Genomic DNA, 17,547 nt, shown 5'->3' on the forward strand with positions numbered 1-17,547 from the left:
GTGGCTCAAAGGGTGGTCCCATTAGTCTGGTTAGAACAACGTTTAGATTCCAGACTGGTGATGGTGGGTGTCTTGGAGGAATTACACGTTTAAGTCCTTCCATAAACGCTTTAATTGCTGGCAACCTGAATAGTGAAAGGTGTTGCCTGTTTTGCAAATATGCTGCTAACGCAGTTAGGTGTATTCTGATGGAAGAAAAAGCTAAATTGCAACGTTGGAGGTGCAATAGGTAGCAAATGATGTTTTGAGTGGACGCATCAAGCGGGTTAATGTCATTGTTATTACAGTAAATTACGAAATGTTTCAACTTTGCTGCATAGAAAGCTCTGGTAGTGGGTTTCCTTGCCTCTTTGATAATATTCATGCAGTCCGGAGGCAAGTTGAGGTACCCAAACTCTAGGATCTCAGGAGCCAGATCGCTAGGTTCAGCTGTTGGGGATCTGGGTGTTGGATTTCGCCATGGTTCTGCGTTTGAAGACTGGGTGTTAGTCGTAGTCTTTGATGAGGCACCACTGACAGTTCTAGGAACGTCGTGTACCATGGTTGCCTCGCCCACGTGGGAGCAACTAGGATTAACGTCAGCGAATGTTGGCGCATTTTGCATGCCACCAGCGGAATTAGTGGAGCTGGGGGAAAAGCGTACGCAAATTTGCCTGACCAGTTCATCCATATCGCATTGCCTAGCGACTGCGGATGTGGGAACCTGGCGGCAAAGTACTGGCATTTTGCGTTTTTGCTTGTGGCAAACAGATCTATTTCCGGATGTCCCCACTTCCGGAAGAATGGTTGGATTTCCCATTTGTGCATCTGTTGGCTGTGTCTGCTTAGGAGGTCGGCCACTTGGTTGTCTTTGCCTGGGAGGTGTTCTGCCATGAGAAAGATGTTCCTCTGAATGTCCCATTTCCACATTGCTTGAGTTAGGTGCGACAGCTGTGGCGAGTGTGTTGCTCCCTGTTTCTGAATGTAATACATAGCTGTCATGTTGTCCATCAGGATCAACACAGCTTTGTTGCATAAGTGTTTTGCGAAAGCTTTTAGGGCTAGAAAGATGGCCATCAATTCCAGGAGATTGATATGCATTTTCTTTTGCTGTAAAGTCCAGAGTCCCTGTACTGTGTAGTGTAGGACATGGGCTCCCCATCCTAGTAGGGATGCGTCCGCTGTTAGCACTATTTGTGGGACAGGCTCTTGGAACAGTCGACCTTTGCACAGGTTCTGTGGATTCCACCAATGCAGAGAGTTGTATGCACAACTGGTCACTAACACTAGGTCTTTTAGTTGCCCGTGAGCCTGGTTCCACTGCCTTGCTAGGCATTCTTGTAGTGGACGCATATGTAGTCTGGCGTGAGGGACTATGAATATGCACGAGGCCATCATACCTATTAGCTGCATAAACACTCGAGCTGGTAGTGAGTGTTGGGGTCTGCACTTTTGTATTAATGTCCCTGGACCCGTGCTGTGTTGGGATATGCTTTTGCTGACAGTGTATCTATTGTTGCTCCCAGGTACTGTTGGACGTGGAAGGGTTGTAGGTGTGACTTTGGGTAGTTTCGTGAGAATCCTAAACTGTGCAGTAGGTGTATGGTCTTTGACATGTTGTTGGCACATTGCTGGGCTGTTGGCGCGTGTATTAGCCAGTCGTACAGATAAGGGTACACGTGTTTTTGGTGCCTTCTGAGATGTGCTGCTACTGTAGATAGGAATTTGGTGAACACTCTTGGAGCTGTTGTCACCCAAATGGCAGGACCTTGAATTGGCAGTGTTGCCCTTGAATGGTGAACCTCAAATACTTTCTGTGAGCAGGGTGTATTGGTATATGAAAGTATGCATCTTTGAGGTCCAAAGTTGCTAGGAAGTCTCCCTGGACAAGCAATGGTAAGACTTGCTGGAGAGTGAGCATGTGAAAATGCTCGGACAGAATGTAGAGGTTGAGGGGCCTGAGGTCCAATATTAGTCTCAGAGACCCGTCCTTCTTTGGAATTAGGAAGTATAGGGAGAATACTCCTGTTCCCTGATGTTGTAGTGGGACTGGTTCTATGGCCCCCTTTTGCAGCATACTGATGACCTCTTGCTGGAGTAAAGTTATATGTTCTTGTGACATAGGGCGGTGCACAGGTGGTATGTTGGGTGGAGTTGAGGTGAGCTCTAGGCAATAGCCATGTTGGATAATTTGCTTGACCCACTTGTCTGTGGTGATATTTCACCAGACTTGTTAAAATTGTTGTATTCTTCCCCCGATTGGTGTTACGTGGTCTGGAGGGAGTGTCAAGAAGTCACTGCTTTGTATTAGTGGAGGATCTATTTGCATTGCCTCCACGACCTCTGCCTTTGGTATTGTTTCCTCTATAAGCACCCCTGCTGTGTTCTTGTTATATGTGGATTGTGTGTTAGATTTGTAGTTGGAGGATTGCTGTGATGTTCCTCGCGCTCTTCCTCTATAATTGGAGCGACGAAAGGAGCCACAGTGTTGTTGGGACTGAAGTGCTCTCATAGATTTTGCTATTTCTGCATCTTTTTTCATTTTGTCCAGAATAGAATCAACAGCTGGACCAAATAAAAAGTCTGGATTAATTGGCTGATTAAGAATTTTAGACTGGACTTCATTCTTAAAGCCTGATATACGAAGCCATGCATGTCGCCTTATTAGCACTCTGGTATTAATGGATCTGGCAGCTGTGTCTGCCGCGTCTAGGGCACACTTAATGGATGCATTGGTGATGAGCTTTCCCTCTTGTATGAGTTAATCTGCCTGCTGTTTGTAGGAATCAGGCAAGTGTTGGAGAATTTCTTCCAAACTGTCGTAGGGCGCCCTATCATATCTGGCCAGCAAGGCCCGTGTGTTGGCTATTCTCCAGGAGTTTGCTGCCTGAGCCGCCACTCTTGCCTGATGCCTCAAATATTTTAGATTCCTTGTCTGGAGGTGCAGCCTCACCAGTAGTTTGTGAGTTTGCACGTTTACATGCGTTTGACACCACTAAGGAATCTAGGGGTAGCTGTCCTTTGATGTATGTAGGATCTATAGGTGCAGCTCTGTATTTTTTCCCAATCCTAGGGTTTATAACCCCGGCTCTAGTAGTGTCCTTAAAGATGTCACTTGCGTGTTTTAACACCCCTTTTAGCATTGGGAGTGTTTTAACGTGTCTTTCAGATGTTGTGAGTGTATCAAAGAGGAAGTCTTCCTCAATAGCATCAGAGTGCATCTCTACATTGTGGTAGGTTGCTGCTCTAACAGAGAATTAAATGCAACTGTATCCTCTGTGGGTGATGGCTTAGTAGGGTATACTGTAGGGTCTGTAATGGGCAGAATCCATTCACTGTCTGGTTCCCCTCCAGTACCCCATGGCTGCGTGTCTGGCTCTGTATTTAGGTTTTGTGGATAACCAAAACCTACATCTGTGTCCTGATCTTTATCAGGATTGTAGTCAGAGCGTGTTGGTGAGGTTGGGGTATAAGGAGTAGTAGGCATAGCAGGAGTGATAGGTTCAAAGAGGAGAGGAAAGGTAGCACAGTCTCTTTTTCTTTGGAGGATCCTGGAAAAGGAGTTGGTAGAGACCTTTTCTTTTTAGTATAGACAGTCACTTTACCAGTTTTTGGATCAATGTAGATTTTTGACTGGTTGTCTGTGGAGGGATCTGGGTGAAGAAGCTCCTCTTCCACAGTTGTTGGTTTTGGTGTTCCAACCTTTGCTTTTTGTTTTTTCAGTTCGATGGTTTTTGGCACCTCGACCGATTTAGGTGGTTGTATCGCTTTTGGTTGTTTTTCAAAAGGGTTTTGTTGGTTGAACGTCCTTTGGTGGCTTCACAACTTTTATCGGACCAAGCGGTGTTGTCGGTTTGATCGTCTCTTTTTGTTCCTTTGGAGCCTGCTGTTTTGGGTCGACATCCTTTTTCGGGTCGATGGTTTTCAGCTCGACCGATCTCTTTTCGTCCACCTTCGGTTTCGGTTCGAAGCTAGTTTTGGGCGTAGGCCTTGTACTGTTGTGGACTGGTTTGTTCCCTTTGCCGATACTTGAGGCTGATTTGCTCGATCCGACGTGCCTTTTGGGGGTCGATTCGACAATTTTATGTTTTTGTGTTGAATCAACGTGTTTTGGCTTCGAGGTTGACTCGACGGCCTTTGACTTGGAGCTTGACTCGACTGCTTTTGTCTTCGATGTCGGCTCCACGGTCTTTGGTTTCAAGGGTCTGTTGCCTTCGGGTCGTCGCCTTTAGGCTTCGACACCTTCCGTTCGACGTAATTCGGTCCGAAGACCATATTGTCGACAAGTTTCGGTCTCGATGGACCCGATGTTGTGTGACGTGTCTCATAGGGCTATTTCGATATGTTCTTAGCCGGGCGATATGGCGGGGCTGTAGAACGAGGTTGTTGGTCTCGGCTAAGGCCTGCTGGCGATGCCTCGACCGGAGTCTCGGATAGAAGTGTAGTGTCTATATGGGGCGGTGTACTCACGGTTCGCCCCTCGCCGTCATCGGAGTCGTCTTCAACTGCTACGATGTCCTGATCATAGTCTTCGAGATCGACGATTAGTTCTTCCTCTTCGGGGTAATATTCGGAGTCTGCCTCAGAGTATTGTTCGTCGTCTCGGTCTTCAACGCTCGCTAGATCTTCTTCATCCCCGAAGATGTTATCGGGCTCCGGAGCCGAACGTTGCATTTCTTGCCTCGCCGCCAGTCGATTCCGAAAAGTATTTTTAGATCTGAACTGGGCACAGGCAAGGCAACTATCTTCGTTGTGATCCGGAGATAGGCATTTGTTGCACACTGGATGCTTGTCTGTGTGCGGGAACTTTGAGTTGCACTGAGGGCAGTACTTGAACGGACTTCGTTCCATGGACGGTCGGTCCACGTAGTGTCGAGAAGGCCTCACGGCCCGATTCGACCACTGGAGTGCAACTGAGATGTAAAAAGTGTATCGGCACCGAGCGCTTAACAATACCGACGGTATCCAAAGGCCTTTTGGCCTTTCAAGAAGTTTTCTAGATTCCGAACTTGGAGAGTAGGAAAATACATCCGAACCCAATGGCGGAGAAAAACAATCTGGGGATGGAGAGGATGCCCATGCGCACTGTAGTCCGAGGGAGGAGCCACCTATCTCGTGATACTTCGAAGACTCTTCCAGGACAACAATGTGCAATCATCCGGACCCAACACTAGGCGGGATCTATGCACAGATATGAATTCAGCAGCCCATATGCCTCGAACCATGGAACATTGAGTTTGCCTTATGTTGTTATATTGAGACTATTTGTAGGAAGCTGGCTCTGTATATACAATACCAAAGTGAGGTATAGTGTGCAGAGTCCAGTGGAATCCCAAAGGTAGGCAGAGGTAAAGTTAGATAGCACCTCACTCTATTTGTGGTAGTGTGGTTGAGCAGTAAGACTTTATCAGAGGACAGTGTTAAGCATTTGTACTGCAACCGAAACCCAGCCTCTCAAACCCCTTCCCCACAACCAGTCCAAAGGCCAGGAGACTCAGCTAAACCTGGGAGAGTCTTTCTACTCTTTCATGCGAGGAAGAGTAGTGGAAGTGGGTAGAAAGTTGAAGGGCCTACTCTGCCTTACATCCTTCTGTCCAGGTCAGTTCCCTCAACAGTTTCAGGACCTAATTCCCAATGCTCCTTTCCTAGCTCTTCAGTTTCTTCACTTCACCTTTTTAGTTTGGGCTCACAGGTGCCTACCTCTGCAAAGTCTAACTTAGCTAGTGCAAAGCCCATCTTACCCACATAGGTTACCCACAGCTTGAGCAACCCCACCATGACCAATAAGGTCAGGGGGCCTAACTTGCTATTTGGCAGAGGGCTAGGCCACCATGCCAAGGACAGTGCTCTCATGAAGGCTAACACCCAGCAGATGCTACTGACAGCTGTCAGTAGCCAGACCCACACCATTGACCCTCCGCTGGTATGTGAAGTGGCTAACTTACAGGCTTCTTTGGGTGCTGGTAGTCTGTCTGCTGTTTTAGGGTAGGGGGTCCCTACACTTGGTAGTGAACACCATTCTTCCAACCTCTGTTCTGCCAGCTGAGGAGCCACCAACTCAGGCTGGACAGTTGCCTGACTAGTCAGGGCTTTTTGTTGGCTAGGGGGACTTCACCAGGGCCAGTTTTGGAGTTCTCCCTTACTGGGATAGAATCTACCTGGCCCACTGGAACTGTAGCTAACCGTTGTCCACCTTTCCTACACTGTCTTTTGGGGCTTAGCTGCACTGACTGCAGGTTGAGTCCCCCCCCCGGTTTCTTGGGTGAGGTCTGGCATTGGACCAGTACCACTCTTTGGCTCAGACCAACCTCTGGGTGGTCATTCCAAAGGGGGAGTTCTTTACGGACTACAACCTTTCTCCATCTAAGGGACCCATCTATTTCTAGGATCACTACAGCCACAGGCCCAACAGTGACACCCCCGGGACAGCCCTTAATCTTTTTGTTTCCCCTGGGACATACTGGTTAGAGAACCAACCTGTCACACACCACAGTGTGACTGGCACAAGTATCTCTCATGGCAGTGGCTGGGATTCAATTCACCAGTAGGTGGTGAAAGTGTCTACTTCCCTCTGGAATCTGCAACTCACCTTTTGGGCCCAGTTTCCAGTCGAAGGCTAGGAGGACTTCCTCGTCTGAGGAATCACCCTCCAAAGCTACACTGGCAACCCCTGGAGCTACTCTAGGGGCTTTGTTTTTATGACAGCTAGGGTCCTTGGAGTGGCGTCCTGCCTTTTGACAGTTGTGACACCATACCTTGTTGGGATACCAATTCTTACCTTGGTACCCAGTTTTGGTTTGGGAGGTGTCTTTGGACCTACCCTCCAGGACACGTTTTTGGGGGGCTACCGGGGACTCCTAAATTTTATCTTTAAGAGGCTCACTGTCTTTCCTCTGGGGAGGTTTTGTAACCCCTTTCTTTTGGTCACCCCCCAGTGGACGTCTTAGTTACCCTTGTCTTGACCCAATGGTTCGCCTTCTTTCCTAATTCTTGGGGAGTATTTGGACCTAGGTCTACCAGATACTGATGCAACTTTTCATCAATGCAATTACTTAATATGTGTTCTTCCATAAACAAATTATAAAGACCGTCATAATCTTGCACTTTGCTTCTAGTCAGCCAGCCATCTAGTGTCTTAACTGAGTAGTCTACAAATTTCACCCAGGTCTGACTCTCTGGGTTTTCTGAGCCCCCCTGAATCTAACTCTAAACTCCTTAGTTGTGAGTCCAAATCCCTCAAAGTTCTCTTCATGAGGTCATAAGAACCAGCATCAGCCGCACTAAGGATCAGAAGTCTTTCTCTGCACTCACCAGAGAACAGGTCCCAAAGGATGGCTCCCCAGTGAATTTTCTTCACCCTTCTGGCTTCACAAGCCCCTTTAAAAGGCTGTGAACCACTTGGTGATATCATCATCACCCTCCTCAAATTTAGGGACAATCCCTTTGGGATCACAGGATCCTTCTTTTTCAATATTTGTTTAATTGCTGCCACCATTGATGGGTGCTAGTCCCATCTCTGCTCTTTCTTTTTCTAGAGCCTGGAGTCTGCTCTCTAGGTGTAATCTTTTGGTCAACCTGGCTAGCAGGATGTCCTCCTCATTGAGGCTGTCCTCAATGTGCTCAGTGGTACCTGATCTACCTGTGTGGGATCTAGGTACTGAGAGGTTGATTCTTGGAGTCAGAGCCACTTTGTTTCTCCCTATGAAGTGGGTGGGGTTGGAGGTAGAGGGGGGCTTGATCTACCTGGTCATCCCCTTCCTCTTCCTCCTCTGATTTGTCTTCACCATTTTCAGATGGGTGGTCCTTAGCATACCCAGCCAATAGCTCCTGGAGCGTTCGTATGGTGGGATGGGACCCATTGGCTATGTTTTTAATTTTATAAAGGCATCTTACCTCCTTAAAAGACAAGTAAAGGTAATAAGTGAGGTCAAGCTCCTCAACTAGGTCCTCTATGACATTGTGGTTATTTTCACTAACAGCTGGGTTCTTGTTTTGAGACATTCTAACAAAAAGTTCTAACCCCTCTTACCCTAGCTAAAGTGACTATGTTTCTAAAATTCTAAAGGGACTTAACCAAGGCGCTAACAAGACTTTTTGTAATTTTGCAAAAATGCCAATTTGAAAAAATCTGAATTCTAAAGACAATTTAAGAATTCTGTCCTGTGATCAGGTGGTAACCAAGTAGTCCAACAAATGCAAAGTTGTATATCCCACCCCTGACCCACCAATGTAGGAAGCTTGTTCTGTATATGCTATAACAAAGTGAGGTATAGTGTGCACAGAGTCCAGTGGAACACCAAAGGTAGGAAGAGGTAAAGTTAGATTGCACCTCACTCTCTATTTGTGGCAGTGTGGTCGAGCAGTAAGGCTTTATCAGAGGACAGTGTTAAGCATTTGTTGTACACAGTCAGTCAGCAAATAAATTCACACAATCAAAGACAAAACTTCAGAACAATTGTTTTTGTTTAAAAGTATTATTTTAGTTATTTTATTTCCTAGAACCAAGCAAGCCTGGCACATGTAAGTGATAAATACTTTGCAGTGAATATACAGTTGTAACACAGTTTGAATTGCAATTGTCAATGTACTTTGATTTGTGAACAATAGTGTTACCGATAATGCAATGCCTTTCAGAAAACTGTACATAACCTTTGTATAGGGTTTTTGGAAAAATTACAGGTAAGTTACTTTTGAGATTACGTTTCTTACACAGTGCAGTCTGCCTGGATACTGCACTGGGACATTTCCTGTAAACAGGTAAGTAAAAGCGTTTTTATTCATTAGTACAATTGTAAAGAATTTCTTTAGGTTTTCCAACACCACACTTAGAAACTTTTCATAGAAAAACAGTCAATGTTATCCTTTGGAGGATAATAGTGTTATCGGTTTTAAGGTAGTACTTTGTTGTGGGAGTTGGTGCTCTGGGGTTAGACTCCAGGATCCCCCAGGGTCAAGGATGCACTCTTGTTACACCCTCAGCGGCACTAGGGAGGCCAGGTACAGAGTGCGGAGGCCCATGTTATCCAATGAGACATAGGGAGCCTCCAGTTGATGGCTGCTGACGAGCAGGCCACTGGGTTGTGGGAGCAAAGCTCCTGGACTTAAGCTCAGGGCAAATGGGGGTTTAGGCCTGCACAAAAGTGCAACCGGCTGACCCAGTGCCGCTGAGGGTGCATGAGTGCTGTTTTGGAGTTAAAAGCCCTTTAGCTGTCAATGGGGAGTCTCTAGTTTGCAAAAGCACAGCAGGCTTGGGGACGAATGTCTTATGGGTGCGACTAGCACTTGGGGAGGTAAGTTGGGATCTTGGGGGTTGGTTATGCACCATTGGTTGGGCCACCCAAGGCCTTGGGGCGTTGGGTGCAGGGGTGCCTTTTAGGGTCGGATCTTCTTACCAGCTTCTGGTCGCGGTAGGGGGGGGATCTTCCGGTTTGAGGCTGCATGTGTCGGCTGGAGGCAGGTCAGTGGTCGCCGGATCTTGGGTGAGGTACGCCTGGAGGACCTCGTCTTGGTGTTGGGCCACTCTAACCCGGGCCATGGGTGTCGGGTACAGAGTGGTGCAGTCCCACAGATCCTTGCAGAACAGGAGTCTGTTGTTCATGGGAGACAGAGTCTTTGGGATTGAAGGCAGGCAGGTCCTCCGGGTTTGTCGAGGTTGCTGGCTGCAGGACACACTGGGATTTCGCAGGAGCAGGTTCGAGGGGGAGAAAGGCTGGTTGGGCTAGGGTCAAGTCAGTGGGCGTCTTCCTCTTCTTAGCTTCGGCACAGCTGTTCGGTCCTTCTTTTCTTATTGCATGTTCTTGTCTGAGGAAGCAAGGTTCAGGAGGGCCCTTAAATACTAGAGTTAGGGGTGTTACCGATAGGTAAAAAGGTTGGGACCAATGGGTCCCTTCCCTGGGGTGGGTACACCCCCTATTATGCCACCCTACAGTAGAATGGGGGCAGGAGCCTGTCACTGGTTGGTTCGGCCCTACATCCTCAAGAAGGCGGGGACTCAGATTTGTGCTTCATCTCGCCTCCCCCACCTGAGGGGTGGAGTTGGCAGAGGGGGCACACCACTTTCCCTCACTTGTTTTTCCTGCCAGCTTTCCTGTCCAAATTGGGGGGTAGAACCAGTGGGGTGAGTTACTGAAAGCAGCAAATAGTCTGGGGAGGCTCACAAAGGCGGCATGCTTTTGAAGATTCCCCTTTGTAAACCCTGCCCATCGTGGGGGAGGAGACTTGGCACCTCCGTCCCAGGATGTGCATTGTTTCAGGCCCCAGAGAGCAGCAGGTTCTCGACCCAGGGGTCCAGAAACATGTCTGGTGGTGGCAGCAGAAAGCAGCCACTCAGCCTAGACACTAGGGGTAGGTCGTTTTTCAGGGGGCATCCCTAAGATGCCCTCTGTGCGCATTTTTCATTAAATCCCACACTGGCATCAGTGTGGGTTTAAGGTGCTGAGAAGTTGGATACCAAACTTCTCAGTTTTCAGTGTAGCCATTATGGTGCTGTTGAGTTTGTAATGACAAACTCCAAGCACCATATACTCTTAATGGCAGCACTGCACTTACAATGTCTAAGAATGGACTTAGACACTGTAGGGGTACAGGGCTCATGAACCTGTACCCCCACCACTGGTATAGGGCACCCAGCTAGAGGGGTGACTGATGTATGCCTGGGCAGTGGCTTGTAGCCATGGCACACAGGGATGTGTGCCATGTCGACTCTTCACTTTGTTCTGCACCAAGACACGCAGCCTGCAAAGGCAGTGTATGGGTGTAACGGTACAGGGCCTCTAAGGGTGTCACAATAAGTGCTGCAGCCCTTAAATGTCTTCCCTGGTCACAGTGCCCTGGGTACTATTTACCAGGGGCTGACATGTGGCCAGAGATAGCAATTGGGTACAGTTTTGAGTACAGAACACAAGCCCGGGGAACCTGATTGGCAGGGACCCAGGGCACATGAAGTCAAAGTGCCTCAGTAGTCTGGCAAAAAGTGAGGGTTTTCTGCAACAGAAACCCAGCTTTTCACACTATTGTGTTGCCACTTAAATAGCATAACAAGTATCTGACCCATCATAATATCATAATTGTTAGAAATGGGGGTCTCTAGTTGCCAATGGTTTGAACCTTTGTCCAAATAGAGACCCTTGCTTCTAGTCAGGGTAAGGGGCTAGACTCCTAGATAACCCCTGCTCACCCCCATGGTAGCTTGACACGAGCAGACAGGCTTATCTCAGAGGCAGTGTGTAAAGCATTTGTGAACACACACAGTAAATACAGTGAAAACACTACAAATGGATACCACACCAGTTTAGAAAAATAAGTAATCTTTACTAGACTTAACACAAGAACAAAAAAAAGGACTTTAAAATGGTAGAAATAGCTTAGTTCAATGTAGATGGTAAATGCAACACTTTACTCTTAAAGTACCTTGGAATCGTCACGCAAAACAAAAGGGTTGCAGGGAAGGTGATGCATCAGTTTCTTGCTTCAGGGAAGGTGATGCATTGGTTCCTTACTGCAGCGCAGGGGAGGTGATGGGTCGGTTCCTTACTGGAGAGGAAGTGATGCGTCGGTTTCTTACTGCGTTCCGGTTACGATGCGACAAGATGGCGCCACAATGCGATGCAACAAAATGGCATCTTTGCTTCAATGCGACAACGTGGATGCGGTGCGTGCATACCAGACGGCCGTGCGGCGAAATCGATGAACTTTGGAGCCGCGACAGGCTTCTTCGGTGATGCGACCGCAACCTCTGCAGCAGCGGCACGCTTCTCGGTGATGCAAAATGCATCCTCGGCAATGCAACGGCGAACAGCTGAGGCGGGACACGCTTCTCCTCGTTGTGTTGCGCTTCCAGTGATACGCAGTCTCACAGAGAGCCCAAACAACAGCAGGCACCTCACTGCAGGCAGAATTCCCAGAAAGGGAATTCAGTGGGAGCTGGTGGTTAAGTCTTAGAGCCTGCCTCCTGGTCTGACGTCTCAGGGACACAGTCACAAGCCCTTGGAGATCTTCCTTAAGATAGTAAAAGTTCACACAAAGTTCCTTTTCTCCTTTACTTGGCAATAGGGTAACCACTACAGGCCAACCCCAAACTGAAGCTCCACGGCGGAGAGGAGAGACTATTAAGTCGGCCAACAGCTTACCTCACAAGCAAGAGTGTTAATAGGAAGCTGTTCCCCTCCCCCACCATTTCGAGTTTTTTACTAATATAAACTCGATTCCCCTTCACATAGAGAAGGGCTCTTCTGAAAGGTGATTTTCCCCTTTTTCACTTCTGATTTGGGAGAAGGGTAAGGGGTGTCACCCAGGTTCACAAAGGTCCTGAAGAAAGCCGGGGCATTGTCATTTGCCGGCTGAAACATATCGACACTTAAGCAGGGTGGAGCAGGTGGAATCTCATAATAAGTTCCTCCACCCAGCATCCACGTCTTTTCCTTTTAAACCCTGGACAGGGGACCGGATATTAAAACTGTAATAAGGATCCCCTGGAACCAGCTTTTAATTCCACTGATCCTGCACTATTTTCTCACCTCTTAGTTCTCACTAACTCTGCACTGTATGTTGTATTGTCTTCCCCTCCCTATTGCTCCACCTTCAGTGTTGGGTAAACACAGAGGTGTGTTAGCAGCCCAATGATGAAGCATGACACAGCTTGCTGTGTTGGAGGGCAGTTTTAAAAGCAAGGTGCTTTTTCCTTGACTCACTCTTAGCCACTTTTTCTTCCTGTTTTATAATTGTTTCCCCTTCTTTTTGTGATATACAACCACAAACGGCAACAGCTTAGGGGCAGTAATCTTTCTCCAGCTTCTCCCGTTCTTCTCCTTGGCAAAGGGTTTGTCTTAATTCCCAGAAGTGATCTAAAGTTCTGTGGTCTGGGCTCCAATTTTTATACTGCAAAATACTTTGTCCTCTGAAGGGAGAGAGTGTTTGTAACTATTTAAAACCAGTTATGTCCTCCTGGGTGCAGCTCCCTGGCAGGAGGTGGAGACAGCATTGTTTGAGAGCAGACCTGGCCCAGGTAGCCGAGAGGAAATCTCCTCCCCCCAACTCTCTATTCTATAAGGGCTCAGGTCAGTGAAAGGGAATCTCCTCCCCCTACTCTCTATTCATTGCAGGTCCTAATCAGCCCAGCCCTGACCCATCAGACTGCTAGAGCCAATGGCCTCTCCAGCCCCTTGTCACTCACAAACCAGACATGGAATACCCAAACCCAGCAGAGACAAATGGATCATTAGGCAAGAAAATACCTACTTTCTAAAAGTGTTATTTTCAAACACAGAATGTAAAAAGTCACCCCTAAGGTAGGCCCTAGGGCAGGGTGCATTGTATGTAAAAGGTAGGACATGCTCCGATGTGTGTGGCATGTCCTGATAGTGAATTACAGCCAATTTCTTTTTTCACTATTGCAAGGCTACCTGTTCCCATATGCCAGAATGGGCAGTTTGATTATAACATTTTATAATCCTAACTGACCCAGGGAACAAGGTAGAAATTCGAGTTTAGTATGCCTGAACTCAGAATGTTAAAATACATCTTTTAGTGAAGGTGATGGTCATTGGCTTAAAGGCAGGAATACAAATCCCCACTGGTGTTGAGCCCATTGGGAGTCTTGGTGTCTAGATTAAGGATGTACCTAGTTTCAAATGTTCCCATACGTGTGTACATATATATGTATATATGTATGTACACACACACACACACACACACACATATATATACACATATGCATACACACATATACATATATACATATATATATATATATCTGAAAGGCTGCTTACAAAGGTTAGGTGCAACGACGCAGTCCCAGTCAGCACCAAGGAAGCAGACACGAGCCCAAAGTAAGTGCAAAAAGCAAGTAGCGTTTGTTCCTTCATGAGTCCGCCATAACGCGTTTCACCACCGGAGTGGCTTGATCACATATATATATATATACACACACATGCACACATATATATACATATAAATACATATATATACATGTATATGAACAGATTTGGATCTAATTGTATTGGAGCTGAAGTTTCAGTCACTACCTTTATACACAATTCAAACAGACACCATTCATTTATGGGGTTACTGTATGCTTTTATTTATATGCATTTCTCTTTGACAGTCAATCGTGAAGTTTTCCAATTTATCTATCTCTTTTTTCATGTAACATTTTACCATAATTTAAGAGTGTGAAAAGATAGAAATAATTTATTTAGAAGTGTGAGTAACACTGCTTCAAACCACATTCTCAAATGAACCCACATCCAAGAGGCAGAACACGTCAGAGAAAAGAAAAAGAAAAAGGTTTCACTTTTTTATTTGAATACTTACCCTGGCCCAGTACCGGAAAGCTAACACCAGTGGGATAAGGGAGGGTTCCAATTTTCCAAGAGCAGCAAGCAGATCAGTTGTAAGGCATGCCACATCGTTGCCAGCACTAACTTTACACATTAGACCACTGTTGAATCAAGGAAAGAACAGCTTGAGAATAAAAAAATACAATCATTGGTAATATTCATGAAGTATAATATAAACATAACAAATAAAATAAAAAGAGTCTTACTTCTAACCATGAGTAAAGTTTCTCATTGGTATGCACAACTTGATAAATTGTTAATCCCACAAATGTAAACGTATAGGTAGATTATTTCACCATAACAGTTTCCTTAATGTATGTGCGACTCATATTCATAACACTTACATTGCTTCCTGTGGGCAAGGAGAATCTGGAACAATCATGAAGATTCAATCAAAATATCTTGGTTTTTCATTTTTCAAGCAATTTTAAAGAGTATTGTTGGGTATCATGGTCTTTTGTGCACTCCAGATAAAATGCAATAATCTTTCGCACATCAAGGATTTGGTCAAAATGAAACGTGCCCTGCTGGCAGAATATAAAGGTTGTGAGACAGAAAAGGCTGCAACTCCCTGAGATCACATTGACCAGACCCGAACTGAAAGAAGTAATGTTGAACAAATAACAGTGTAGATAGTTAACCTCCTTTCCAATACAAATGTCATAGCTATCTGCAGCTGAATGTTTTTTGGAGGTGGGCTTTGGGTTGAATATAAAAGCATATAGGAAGAATAGGCCAACAACTCTACCAATTAGTTCACCAATCAAGAGGAAATCCTAAACAACTTTTCCCCCTATTTGGATGGGTAAAGAAGGGCTAGGTGGCTGCAAACCCACTGTTGTAAGTATCTTTTTTTCAGTTTGAAACTGGTAAAAAGATTCATATGCTGTGCCTTGTTTCCACCACATCTCTGGAGGTGAGTGTAAAGTTAAAGTGAAAGGCCAAGAACTTGGTGAAGAATTGAAGAATTGCAAATTGAAAGATTTCCTTTCCCACCACAAACTGGAGGTAATACCTCGGAGTGTCGAGAACAAGGATAAGAAAGGTGCTGCTTTGCAGGCTCAGGAAGAGCAACCAAACCTGTTAAATGAAGGCCTGCAGCACTTGTGCAAATTAGATGATTTTGAACATGAGTTCGAGTTCATCAAAATGAGGGAAGAGGAATAGCTGTCCTATCTGTTCCCCAGAGTTAGGCAGAATTAATCAAAAGTGGATAGGACACTTGTAACCACTAATACCAAGAGAAATATTTGGAAAACCCTCATAAACGTTGTGTATAACGTAAGCGGTATATGTTGTTGGCCGCCCCACACAGACGTTATGGCAGCAATCATTGGGTTTAACAATTGAAATTGCCAGCCTCACCCGAGGCGTTCTCTGGTTTTGTGGCAGTCTCCAGAGAATATAGAGTTACCCCACTGAAAGTGCGTAAAGGTTATATTAAAAAAGCTTCCAGGCGACTGGGATATTCTTTATTAGTGACGCTGGACTCTTAAGTTAAAAATTGGTTGGGTATGCTCGCAGGAATTTAGGTATCCATAGCATATATTAATCGGATTGCAAGAACGTCGACATGTTTCTGCTCTGTTGGCCGGGAATGGTCTAAGAGCATTCGTCAGGACAAATACAACATTTAACACAGATAGAAAAACATATCACTATTTGTGATATTTTTGGGTAGATTTATAAACTTATTCGTCTTACCCTTCTGTTTGTGGTATATGAGGTCACCTCTAGTTAGGTGAGCTTTCATATAAACCTTAAGGATGAAAAGTTAGAGATCCATCAGGAGGAAAGGACTTTGTCCCAGGCCGCTTTGGCAATGTGCCGCGTCTTGTGCTGACTCTGCCTCCTGGATTTTGAACATGTCCCATTTCAAAAAGCCTGAGAGAGATCTTTTCTCACAGCATGCCCTCCTTCTTGGGAACAGAAATTAAAGAATGTGAACATCTCTCCACCTTTGGAACCATACCACTGCTAGAATGGATGAGAATGCGAACCTCTCAGATGCTATAGAAGAGGATCTGATCGAAAGAACATATTACTTACCTTCGGTAACACTTTTTCTGGTGGATGCATGTATCTACCAGTGGATTTGTCACCTTTTGAATATCCCATTGCACCAGCATTCCAGGGAAACATTTCTTTACAGCTCTCTCACGTAGATGAAGACATTACAACGCCACGTCTCCACACACGACTAAGTGTGGCCTCATCGAAGCCATGAGATGCCCTCATCGGCATGCTGACAACAGTTTCGACCCATTTTTTTGTGCCGTCGAGGCAAACAGGTGAAACCAACAGCGCCCATGCAAGAGCATCTGAAAGATCTCCAATAAAAGGCTGTGTGTGTATATTATATATATATATTATATATATACATACACACAAAAACATATATATACACGCATTCGTACATGTAAATAAAATACATACTATATAAACAGCTTTGTTTTTTGCATAAGCAGACGAGCAACGGGTGGGTGGGTGGGTAAGTGAGGAATCCACAGGTAGATATTGTATGCACCAGAAAAAGTGTTATTGAATGTAAATAACGTGTTATTCTGATGGATATATCTACCTGTGGTTTCCTCACCTTTTGAACAGAACCCCCAAGCAGTCCCGCACTCTGAGTTGGGTGCCTATCTGTTTATACCAAAAAGTCCTGTAACAATGAATGGACGAATGGACCGTCCCTCCTCACTTCAGAGTCTAAACAATAGTGCTTCGCAAAAGTGAGGAGGGAAGCTCAAGTCGCCACTTTGCAAATGTGAACCATAGGGACACCTCTAGCCAAAGCAGAAGTAGAAGGCTTAGCTCTAGTATATGGAGCTCTAATACCTTCAGGTAGTTCCTTGTTAGCCATGGTGTAGCAGATCTTGATGCATAGGATAATCAATTTCGAAGATGACCTCTTAAGCACTGCTTTTCCTTCCATCTTGCCCACATAGCCAACAAACAGTAGGAGATAACGAGTTATGTTCACATAGAAGTTCACAGCTCTTAGAGTCCAAATAATAAAGCCTTTCTTCCTCTTTAACTGGATGAGGGGGGGAGGATATAAAGTAGGAAGGGTGATAAACCGGACCAAATGGAAGGGAGTAACCACCTTTGGCAGGAAATCAGCCCTAGTTCTCAATACCAATTTCTCTGCATATAAAGTTGTGAAGATGTCAACTAAAAAAATTGTTTTGAAAGTAAGTAACCTTAAGGGACAACTATGTAGAGGCTC

The 17,547-nt window shown here is 45.7% G+C and overlaps 2 protein-coding genes across 4 annotated transcripts in view; both read right to left on the reverse strand.

The window, feature by feature from the left end:
• Window positions 1–17,547, reverse strand: part of TUT4 (terminal uridylyl transferase 4) — a 1,145,308-nt gene that overhangs the window by 655,642 nt on the left and 472,119 nt on the right. For all 3 annotated transcript variants that reach the window (XM_086952445.1, XM_086952444.1, XM_086952443.1), the window contains one exon: window positions 14,290–14,416. In XM_086952445.1, coding sequence (XP_086808571.1) covers window positions 14,290–14,416 — 127 coding nt within the window. The remainder of the gene's footprint in view (window positions 1–14,289; window positions 14,417–17,547) is intronic.
• The window catches only part of LOC147747214 (uncharacterized), a 187,214-nt gene that overhangs the window by 63,483 nt on the left and 106,184 nt on the right, over window positions 1–17,547 (reverse strand). The gene's annotated exons all lie outside the window — the stretch shown is intronic.

Source organism: Lissotriton vulgaris, chromosome 1_1, assembly GCF_964263255.1.
Source record: "Lissotriton vulgaris chromosome 1_1, aLisVul1.2, whole genome shotgun sequence".
Taxonomy (NCBI): Eukaryota; Metazoa; Chordata; class Amphibia; order Caudata; family Salamandridae; genus Lissotriton; species Lissotriton vulgaris.